Source organism: Drosophila simulans, chromosome 3L, assembly GCF_016746395.2.
Source record: "Drosophila simulans strain w501 chromosome 3L, Prin_Dsim_3.1, whole genome shotgun sequence".
In the NCBI taxonomy this organism is placed as follows: domain Eukaryota; kingdom Metazoa; phylum Arthropoda; class Insecta; order Diptera; family Drosophilidae; genus Drosophila; species Drosophila simulans.
Window position 1 is genome coordinate 19,175,469 of NC_052522.2, and position 12,012 is coordinate 19,187,480.

Below are 12,012 nucleotides of genomic sequence, written 5' to 3' on the forward strand. Positions count from 1 at the left end.
AACATTCTACGTTTCAGTTTGTATAACAACATGAATAGGTATAAAATGATATCAAATAGTGAAAAAGGTGTATAAGCTCAGTTTCTGAAAATCAAGAAGAAATTTCAGTTGCATCTCATATATTTATTGAAAGAAAAAGGAGTTGGTACGAGTTTTTAATATAATTGTTTCCAACCGAATAGCTCCTAGTTTAAAAATATAAAAATTTAAATGAAACTTAATACACACATAATAAGAACTTTCGAACATGAGAGCGGTTTTTTTTATAGGAATAACTTTCGATAGAGTATTCGAAAACTGTGTGGCTGGCGCCAAGACGAACTTACTACATTCGGATTCAAAAATTTGTTACCCTGCATCCAACTGGGCCAGAGCCCAGTTACCAAACTTTATGAGTTCTCCATGCCATTTTCAGTTGCCTTCTGCTGTTTGTTTGTCAGGCGGCATAGATATGTATGTATGTTTTCTGCTGGCTGGTAATTTTGTTTGCCGACAAGGCGCAAAATGGTTGAATAATGGCCAGCGACATTTCGCTTTATGTTTGACTTGGCTGCAACAAGAAATGTGATGCAGGATGCGACGGAACGAGGCACCACCAGTACAAGAGCCAACAAATGTTTGCTAAGATTATTTCCTTGTTGCTCCTTAATTTGATTATGAAAAAGGATTACTCGGGCGGGCAGTGAGGGATGTGTTTAATTATATTCTTTACTCATTTTAACTTAGATAATGTAATATTTTTTGAATATTTCAAAAACAACTAATTCAAGATGTTTTAATGTCGTGGCATACGTTTTTGATACTTCCCAAATTGAATACATGCTGGCCCCTCGAAAATTCCTGCCAAGCTCTCAGACTTGGCTAATGATCTAGAACCCCAGCCAAACCAAGAGGCCTAATTCCCCGAAAACGGAGCGAATAGCTGGCCATTGTGCGCCTATCTATATGGCTAATTATGCTAAACAAATTATGGAATATGATTAATAGAGAGCACGGCCTGGCAATTAACTTCTTGCGATAAATAAACCCGAATTTATACGTAAGTCTGAATTAATGCTCGCTGGTATTGCGGGCAGATTTATTGGTCCCGCCCACATTTGGCGCCCCTAGGGTTCGTTTTGCAGAACGGATTTGTCCTGCGATTTAACAATTCACGTAGTGACATTTGCATTTTTGATTGCCCCAATATTTCTTGCACTGCTTTGTTTTTGCTTATGGCCATCGCCATCGCACCGTTGTAGGTGTTCCACCCCCAAAAAAAATGTGGGCAAAAAAGTTTAAGGCCAAGAAACGTGTCGTGTAAATTAAACAGGTTTGGGTTTTAGTGGGCATTTTTTCGGTTTAAAAAATGATACTCCAAAGGTCAGCGAGGCTTTAAAATGTTGTGCAAGTCATTTATATACAGCTATGTTTTTTTTTTTTTTTGCTGGGCGTGACAATGTCTAATTATGGCGTATTGTGGGCGGCTCATCTGTTTTTTACTTGGGAGTCAACGGCATTTACTTGATTCGTCCGCGGTTCATTCACGCCACCGAGGAATATATTTCAATCTGCGGGATTAAAGGCTAAGCAAAAGTTCGAGGGACCAGCACAAAGAGCCGATGTATTATATTTCCAGGCAATTGTTTATGGGGCCTTCTTCTTCTCTTGGTTGGGCATGGCATGGGGACATTATTTTTTCGGTGGGAAGAATCGTGCCAAAGTGGCGGCAAACATAAAAACAAAAGAAAACGGAACGACGAACCCCAAGCGGCGTGGAAAACTCCTACACGCACTCCTCTAAGGGATTCAGGACTCAGGACCCGAGGAGTGACGCGTTTGGCGCTGCACCAGCACTTAACCTTGGCTGAACACCGAGGACACGGCACTCGAGGTATGAATTAAATCCTGCCACGAATCCTGTCCACAAAGATACCTAACATATAGACGAGGCTTCGTTTCTCTGTGGAAACTTTAACCTAAAAGCCTGGCAGGACGAAGTTGGCTCTCTTTCGAGGGACAGGAAGCTTTGTCCTGCGACTTCCATTCAGCACTTCTCTTTGGCGAGAGCTTTCAGGATGAAGAGAAGTAATGTTAAGAGAGTGTAAGAGAGGAGGTCTGAAAACATGTTTGTTGGGATATCTCCGAAGGGCTAGTGTTGCAAACTGCTGCATATTTTTAAAACAGAAATAATAAAATAATAATAATAAATAAAGAAGAAATAATAATAATAATAAAACTGTTTTCAGCAGTATTATTACATGATTATTGATATATTATATGTAAAAAGATTTGTTGCCAACTTGCAATTTAAAGTTTTTCTTGGTCATATCTACTCAAACTGATGATTGTCCGTAAAAAGGTTTAGTTTCTGCAGCAGAATTATTTATTTTCCGCCCCACTCGTATACACCTGGATAATTCCTGGGAAATGCCTTGTCCACGTTGAAGACATATTTCATATGGCGCTCAGGAGAAAGAACGCTTGATACTGTGAAAGTTCATACCGCATTGGAGGATACATTTTCCAAACATCCTTTGCATGGGAGATAAGATCCTTGTTCCTAGGAACTTAACTACGATTTTTTCATTGGCTAGGCGTGATTGTATCCATTCCTTAATGGTCCACTCCTTGCTGATTCTACTGGTCAGTAAGCAAATGCTCACTATGCTGCTTCAAAATGCAGAATCTGGGGCTTCGACATTATTCTTAAAATTGGATTCTCTCTATCACCTTGGAGCCTGTTGATGTCCTCCAATTCTAACCACTGATTCAAGACCACCTGCTCTTTTTCTCTGAGCTTTCTTTTCAAACCTTCCAATTATTCTTTCGAAATCAGTTTTGAAAACATTCTTTTTTTCGCCGGAATCGGAATTTGCCATGCACCACAAGGACCATACAGCTTATGTCGGCTTTATCAGATCCCACTTAGATGTTTAGTTCTAATTGATTTCGTTTTGATATTTGTTCTCCCTTACAGAAGGAATATTGTTTTCAGCCATAAGCTTGCAGCGCAGTAAAGCTGACATTTGCATGTACATAGATACATAATATGTACATATGTACAGATATTCCGTGCACACACTGTCTCATAACAGCCAGCTTTCGTAAGCCAGCGGCACTAATGCATACTTTTGGTTGCTGATTGTGGGGAGCCATACAAAAAGCGATCAAAAATTAAAAACTTTTCGGGTAACTCACTGGAGCACTAACACAATGGCAGGGGAAAATGCACACGGCTTTTGATTTGGCCACTCTCTTTCTTTTACCGTTTGTCTTCGGCTAACACACACACACACACATACCCTTACATCCTTACGCCGAGGAAAATGGAGAAATAGTCAGGTAGTTAAAACTTTTAAATTGAGGGCGGGGATCATTTGTGATTTCTGCCGTCTGGGCACTGCACAAATAAAAGGAAAGGAGCCGGAATGTGGGAAAATCCTGGAAAGTTACAGTCACGGCAGAAGCGCTCTGTCACTGCTCATTTGTTGCTAATAATTATAAAAGTTTTCCCCAATCCCCCGAGTGACGTAAGTGCGACAGGAAATATATAGAAAAACACTTGCCAGACTATCTGTCTGTGGGCTGATGCTGATAGAAAAAGGACCCGAAACTTTTGACAATTGTTTAGTTTACAGGATGTGCTCGACAATGTTTGCCGAGTCCTTTTTAGAGCTGGCATTTAGCTCAGATTTCGCAGCGAATAGCGAATAGTTTGCAGTCGCGGCTCGGCCTAAAAGCATGCAGTATTAAATTTTTATTTGCTTACTTCATAACAATAGTGAGGGCTGTGCCACTCCCCCTTTTATAAGTCATTTGGTTCGGGCACTTGGAGCTCAGCCAGAATCCTCGGATGGCAAACAGGCCGAACAAAGCAAGCGCCAAATTGCCCTAAAAGCCTTTTCAAGTCAAAAGTTTTGCCTGTTTGCGCATAATTATTTAGCCGTGACATAAACAAAAAATCACAAAACTGCTCGGATGGCAAAGGATCCTGCAAAACTATCCTAAGTAGTATTTAACTATTAGGGACTCTGTTCATTATTATTCATCATCATTATTTTACCTTGAAGAAGGTTCTACCATAAGTTCTATTTCACTTTAATCTCTTAGCTGATATGATTCCTTGCATTGTCTAAACTGCAGTTAAGCTGTCTTCCTTCAGTCCTCATCAGTATCCGTAATCTGCTCGTCATCCTGGTCCAGACTTGGCAGGTTTCCCTCTTCGTCGCCGAACATAAGCCTCTCCATGAGCTCCATTTGGGTGTGGAGAATGGCGGCCAGAGTGAAGGTTCGCTCGATCCGCTCCCTATATTTCATCTGCTCCAGATCCTTGTTTATCGGCATGACATAGATTGTCTCGGAATAAATTGAACTTATCTTCGTCTTTCGACGCTTAAGCTCGATACTATTCAGTTCTCGTTGGATGTTCTGTGCAACTGTGCGATTCTTTCTCTGATATCCCCTTTGGCAGTGGAACACTTTTACGATGTAGTTAATGAAGAAGGCATATTCAACGCGCAGGAATTGCCAGAATGTTATGCGCTGCCTCACTTTCTTATCCCTATCCGCCTTGACACTGGCCATCTGGTCCCTCATCATGGAAACGATCAAGTTGATCAGCATGTACTTGACCACGAATCCCATTATTGTATACAATACGATGCCCAGCCACTCTCCGCCGTAGAAGATATCCGGTGGGTACACCAAATTCGTATAGCCAAAAGCAAAGCAGGTGACCGTAACAATGCCCTTGGGGAAGTCCCTGAAGTTGCTGGTGTAGTTGCCATTGATGGTGACCGTCGCAATGCCAATTGCAATGATGAAAATTACGGTTATTACGAAGGTGCAGAGCAACGCGTCCCACGCCATAGCGATTGTCTTGGTGAACAGTTGAAAGGTGGCGGAAAACTGCATCACCTTCCACAAACGCATAGTGACCAGGGCCACGGTCAATCCCGTGACCACATCCTCAAGGTAGGAGAGCTGGGCGGGCTCCCGAAAGTCCAGAAAGTCCACCACAACGGCGATTTCAACTCTCTTGATCATCTTTTGAACCATGTTATCCCGCACCGCCATGATCATCCCCACAATGACGCTGAGTGCCACGATCATTGCATCCACCAGGACCCACAGGGTCTTCAGCTGTCGAGGATCGTACCAGACCTTCACGAAGAACGCCTTGGTGAACTGCAGCCACGTGACGACAAAGACAAACACCATTAGCATTCCGAACTTCGTAAACTCCCGCAGTTGCTCCACAAACGTGTGACTCTCGACCTTCATGTGGCCATCAGGATACTGGTAGGGAAACTTCTCCACCCACAAGGTGCACACGGTAAAGGTATTGGCATCCGCGTTATACAAGCTAAAGTCCATGAACAAAGCGGTCGTATTCGCATCCAGCCAGTTTTTGTTCATCAAGTAATCAATAATTTGCAGGCTTTTGTAGCGGGTGTCCGAGAGCAGTACCTTGTAGCCCTTCGATTCCGGATAGTTGAACATGTGCCCCACGTGGTTGATGCCCATAAGTAGGTTGTCCCGAGCCACAGACACACTGGGCAGCCAGGGTGTGTAGATGGGCCAGTACTTGTCCGTATAGGGAACCCTTTCGTAGGGCAGTGTCCAGCTCTCCCCAAAGTCCCGCTCGGTGAACACGGGAAGCGATAGACCCAATCGGTTGCTCTCCGTCCTCAGCTGCCTCAACCTCACCACGCCCAGTAGTCTAGTGCCCTCCGCATGGATCCAAGGGGCCCCGCCACTGGTGTTCTTGCCATCTGTAAAGGCCAGCACCAACGAGGTCACCACAAAAAAATATATATCCGGCACATCCGCCACATGGAATAGTCCGAACGCATCCCCACGATTATACTGGAACAGTATCTCAGTGGTCTCTGTGTTGAAGTACAGCAACTCATCGAAGAAAGCTAAGGCCATGAAGAAGTAAACCAGGAAAAGCTTGCCTGTGAGCCAGAGTTCCTCGGTAATCAGGCGATACTTCAGGTTGACCCTCTCGTTCCGATGCCTCTCCGTGATCATCAGCTCACTCCGCAGCGTCCGGAGTCGCAGTCGGAGATTATCCATGAACGTGTCCACATTGGCATTCTCGTTGGGAGTCTCCGGGGCTTGGTGGGCCGGCCAGAAGGCGGCATCCAGCGACAAAATGGTGAACTTGATAGGCGTAAAAATCAGGATCTGAAGTAAAGTAACGGCCAAGAAAGCAACCAGGATCATGTTGAATTTGCCATACTCGTGACGGAATCCCGAGAACATCCAGATGCAGGCCACACAGATCGCTATGATTATCAGGGTCAGGTAGAAGATAATGTTACTAAACTTCTTCGCCATTGCTGTTTATCAAGTTTTAGTTAAGCCTCTTTTACACAAATCGAATGAGTAAGATCTCCATTGACAGTTTAAGATGGGGTTCTTTGGGGTGCTTTGGATTTGATGACAGTGCATGTCCACACTATGTGACTTATTATAATCGTATACTATATGTTATAATTATAATAGTAACAGATTTAAGTTTACAATACCTTTTTGGAACTGGTTCGAAAGTAGTAATAGTTTTGGTGTCACTTTCTTGATTCTTTATATGGAAAAAATGAGATATAATGGAAGTCTTTTTCTAGAATTCTAGAAACGTAGACGCAACTAGAGTATTTCGGTAATCATTTAGCGAAACACCAATATTTCCTGAATCACTACATTACTTTTGAAATTAGCAGTTAATTTAGATTCAACAGATTAGGACTGTGATTAAGAAAAGTATCAGTTGTTCGATGTCCTTAGAGTGTATTCTCGGAATTATTGTTTATCAATGCTGGCAATCATCTTCGTGTACGTTCAGAGCCAATATTTCATTGAAATAAATATTCATTTGAAACGTTTTAAAAGAGAATATACAATTGAATAACGTTTTATTATTTCTTCATTTATTATCGTTGTCTCCGAGGTGATCACAGCTTAGTAATTTAGATAAGGAGCGATGCAGAAGCTGCGGCGTAGCTCAGCGCTGCGGAGTAAGCCAAAGGCGAGGAGTAGGTCATGGAGCATCCATAGGAGCGGCCGTGTACTTGGCCACAAGTTGATCAGCCACGGGAGCAATCACAAGAGCATGAGCGATGCCATTGTGGTTCCGAGTGGTAACTTGACTACTGGCAGCGGACACACCTGGAGCGAGAGCAGCTACCACGACAGCGGGACCAGAGTGAGTCAGAGGAGGAGAGTAAGCCACGTCAACAGTGTAGGCCAAAGGCGCACCAAGGAGTCCAGGCTTGACAGGGATGCAGGCCACGATAGCCAAGGCAAGGACGGCCTGTGAATAAAATACAATTAGTAAATAGGACAGAAAGCTAAGATTCCAAACTTACGGATTTTAACATTTAAGATTTTGATTATGGATCTGGTGCTTTCGGTTCGGAATCTTGATCTCGTCACGGCACAACACATTCCATACCACTCTGTATACGCCGAATCGGGACTGCGTCTGTGACCTCAAGCAGTCGCATTCAGTGGCCACCAAGAGTTATTCCACCTTCTGCAGTCAGCAGTGGGAAATCACATAAACTACGGCAAAGTGCAAATGGTAAATGGTAACGGGAGACTGTCAACGCATTTAATTAAGCGCACATTTGGGTATAAATATGCTCCACGAAGAGCAGTGGGATATCAAAGCCTTCCGAAGAAGCAAGACAACGAAATATTTCACAAAAGACACTAGAATAACAAGATCCGAATTCAGAGTCTATTAAGCTATACAAATTTATAAAATAAATAAAAATATGAGAACTGTTTATTGCAAAAGTAATATCTTGAGGAACAAATTGCGGACACACGCAATCAACAATCATTGCCTTTTTAATTTTTCACACGTCGCAAGCTGAATACTCTAATGACAAATATTCTAATATAAAGTAATTTTTATTTATATTTATTATTATTTTATATTTAAATTATGTTGGTATATTTTGTACATTAGGGCAATGCAAAACAAGAATTTTTCACAGGGTGCCAATTAATCAAAAATATTATATTTAAAGGCTAAGAACATCTATGGTAAAGGGCACATTTTGTCAAATTTACAATGCGTGAGTACACGTGTGCACGCATAGAGTTGTCTGCTGTCAATTGCTGTAGAGCTCTCCGCTCTCTCGCTCTTGAACAAAAACTCGAGAGAGCCTGGAGCCACCTCTAGAGCCACGCCGAAAAAATCGTGTGCCAAAACATCGTATGGCGTTACGCATCTTGTTATTCTAGTGTCTTTGATTTCACCATGTTCAAATACGTACGTTTTTTAGAAAGGACCCCCAGTCGCCTGCGCTGAGACCGCCACCAGTAGCCAGATTATCGCCAGGAACAACAATGGCATCGATGCTGCTTCTGAGATTGCTCCCGTTGCTGCTCTACTGGTGGCCAAGTACGCTGCTACTCCTTTGGCTGCTACATCGGCCTAATCCTCGCGTTTGGCCAAGTCCGCACCACTCAACTACGCGTTTGCTCCTGCGCAGATCCTCTTCTAAATTATCAACACGTGATTACTTACAACGAAATAAATCTACAAATGTATGTCAAAAATGATGGTGGTGGCAGTGTGATAGGAAACTATCGATAGGATCGGGAGTTCTGATGGCAGGAATGATCGAAAATAAGTTGCTGAGTTGAAATCGAAATGAATGGTAATACAACGAGAGTTGTGGAAAGGCGGATAAGTCATTGAAAGTAGAAGTAGTCGGGTTGTCTTTTCTCTTAAACTTTGTTACATTAAATAATAAAAATAAACATTAACCAATATTAAAAAAAATATTACATGCTTTAAACATGTTTAAAACTAGATATAATCGTTCTTAAAATGAATGTGTTTATAGGATACTCTCACTGATGATTAGGCTTTTCTGGGCTTTCTCCCTTGTTTTCTGCCTTTCAAACTGCCAAACGACGACTGAACTTGAATATCTTTTACCTCGGCTATCTTACATTCCACTGAGAACAAAGATATTGTGAGTTTCATTGGCAATATAAAATATGATATATATATTATTATACAAGTTTTTCTTAGAGTAAATGGGTACACTAGATTTTTTGAAAAGTATGTTACAGGAAGAAGGAAGCATTTCCGACTATAATAAGTATGTATATTCCTGACCACAATCAATAACCGAGTCGATATAGCCACACTTTTGAAAAATGTGTTGATATTTTTTCTTATGTTTATTAGTCTTGTAAATTTCTATCGATTTGCAAGAACAGAATTTTGCCACTCTAATGCCGAAAAACCGCTCAGCTTTTTAACTTTATTTTGATATTATTTTCAAATTTTTTTTTAGCCTCGTAACGTTTTTGAATTATTGTTGGATATATTTTTATAATTTTATTAGTCGTGTAAATTTCTCTTGACTTGCCAAAAAACGTTTGGCCCACGCCCTCTAACGCCCTAAAGCCGGTCACGCCCACACTTTGGAAAAATTGTATATTTTTTTTCATTTTATTCCCCAATATCTATCGATATCCCAGAAAAATTATGAAATTTCGCTTTCGCATTCACACTAGTTGAGTAGTAGTGGTAGCTGATAGTCGGGGAACTCGACTATAGCATTGTCTCTTGTTTATTTTTTTCGGTATGTACACCATAAGAACTTCTTCGATGCCCTCATCTTGCATTTCGTTTCTCGCCGTTGCCCGAAAGTCCATTAAATATTCAGCCCTTTAATCCCGCATCCGGTATTCCCAGCAGTCCTAACTCGCTTAAATTTCACTTGCCTGCTGGTAGTTAGTTAACCTTGCATTTCTTTGTCCTTGTCGGTTGCAAGCCGTGTACAAATTATTGTGCTATCAGTGGCACTTCAATGGGCTCCCAGCAGTTGCCACTTAGGGCAGCCGACGAGTGCAGCAGGTGCACCACCACCTACCGCCCACCAAGATGTGACCCCCAAGCCCCTGGAAGCCACTGGGCTCTCAGTACTGGTGCTAGCAATAAAATTCCTAAACCGTTTTTGACAAATGAAACGTGCAACAAACAAGACGCCCAGGCGGCTGCAGGCGGAAAAGTACGTAAGAAGGGGGGTGAAGTACCAACCAGCCAGCCTGCAGCATCCAGGATACAGGTCCTGGGACTCAGGACGCAGGACTCAGGACCGAGAATCTGCGAATGAGCCGAGCTCCAGTGCCAACAAAGATTTATGCATTTTACAGGGCAGACTACACTTTATGCGAAACTAAACGGCAAACAGTTTGAGTGAGGAAAGCTTTCACTCTCCATGCAGAGAAAGAAAAATTGTCAAAGTCATCAAACCTAAAGATTTCATGCTGAAAAAAAACTTTTGTATGGAAACAAATGTCTATATCTTCGGTATTATCTATGCTGAAGTAAATTTGATTATGTCAGACCCCATTTGAAGCTTGTATAATATCACGTTTGAATCATTTGCAAATCACTTTCTGAAGTACTAAGTAAGGTACTAAATAATTTTGCAATTTAATAATTATTTTAGTACTTCGAGTTCCAGAGTCAATTTATCTCTGTGCACCATCTGTGCATTCCTTGGGGAAGCGGAAATGAAGCATCACATGCCCCGTGCCCCCTTCGGATCCGGGGTTTCATGGGAGGAAGTCCATTGTGCCTTTTAATAGACTGAACTACACGGCATCCGACTCTCAGCGCCGGCATCCTGCCACTTTGTTTGCCGGCAAACATTTGTGCAGCTTATTAATATGCATGCCACCCGGCTCTTCTCCCCCGGCCCCTCATCGGGATTAAGTGGAGGATCAGGTGTGCCCGCCCATTCATTGCCCAGCTCCCCCCACCAATCGAAGCATTTTATCTCCTAGGCCAAGCACAAAAGTTTTAGCTGTTCTCGGTCCGTATCGAAAAGTCGTTAGTAAGCTGACCGCAGAAAGATGCGAGGCAGAAGTGCAGCGGCTCAGTGGAAACTTCTGGCCCAACTGGCCGCTCCTATTTCTTGTGTCTCAGTGGCAGTCGGGCAAAAAATGGCCAACTTCCCTAAGACTTGCACTTAGCCCGCACAAAAGTTTGCTCGCCATTCCGAACTTTTTTGACTGAGCCGGAGATGAAACTGAAGCTGAGGCTGAAACTGAAACTGAAGCTTCAGTGTGCTGTAAGTAGATTTGTGGACCCTGGCATATGTCTCGTTCCCGTGGCTACTGGAGTGAAGAAGTGCGGGTCTACTGCCTCAAGGTACTGCATAATAGGGTTAATAGTTATGCTAAACACTTCCTATCTAAATGCCTACGTTAATTAACCATTGAATTAATTTGTACGCTTCAGGATAGTCAAATTAGGTGGCTTTGCTATTAGCTAGGAACATATATTAGTTTGCCTATTATATAGTTAACCCCTTCTCACTTACAGTCAGCTTTCTAATGGCGGCCACCCAGTCGAAATCGGTGCCCACATGGCGTTTGCTTAATTCCCGGAACTCCCCTTAGCTCTGCTCACCATTAATCATCGAAATGTAACACGCTTAGCACATGCACTTATAGATTTGTCAGACGCCCACCCATACACACTCACCACTTCCCCCTCTTCGCAAAATCAAATTAAGATAAACCCAGAAAGACCGCCTTAGTCGATTGTCGCGACTATTAGATACCCGTTACTCAAATAGTGAATCATTAGATAGATGAAGATATACATAAGAGCAGTTAAGTGAAGAATTTCAATGCTTTTGCATTCCAATGAGCTTAGTCCGATTTGAACGCACTCCGGATGGCCCAGAGGAGACCCCATACTCGGGGTGACCCCGCACACACCCGACAAAGCGACTGATCCTGATAAAGAAAATGCGTACCTTATAGGAAACGAATCCTTTTACCTGTAACATACTTAGCACCAAATCTAGTATACACTTCTACACTACGAATAACGGGTATAATTAAAAGGAGCAACAAACACGACGAGCTGAATGCAATTGGGAATGCCCGACTTGCTACATGGGGGGATTCGTTTATTTTTTGGCAAACACACAACATATGCGTCCCGTTGACAAATAAAGTTTACAAATATGCACACAC

General features: G+C 42.5%; 1 protein-coding gene and 2 pseudogenes across 1 annotated transcript; 1 reads left to right on the forward strand and 2 right to left on the reverse strand.

The window, feature by feature from the left end:
* Window positions 1–3,726: 3,726 nt before the first annotated feature.
* LOC6738686 (polycystin-2) lies at window positions 3,727–6,434 on the reverse strand. The gene is made up of 2 exons (XM_016169249.3): window positions 4,046–6,434; window positions 3,727–3,986 (listed from the first exon to the last, which is right to left on the reverse strand). Exon 1 carries the CDS (start codon window positions 6,325–6,327, stop codon window positions 4,141–4,143), a length of 2,187 nt encoding a protein of 728 aa, XP_016032509.1. The 5' UTR covers window positions 6,328–6,434; the 3' UTR covers window positions 3,727–3,986; window positions 4,046–4,140.
* Window positions 6,435–6,885: 451 nt separating this feature from the next.
* LOC27207660 lies at window positions 6,886–8,505 on the reverse strand (annotated as a pseudogene).
* On the forward strand, window positions 7,382–8,504 carry LOC27209117 (annotated as a pseudogene).
* Window positions 8,506–12,012: the final 3,507 nt, after the last annotated feature.

What these genes read in the sequence shown, in the direction of transcription:
- LOC6738686 (XM_016169249.3), bottom strand. Translation starts at nt 6,327, where the DNA reads ATGGCGAAGAAGTTTAGTAACATTATCTTCTACCTGACCCTGATAATC.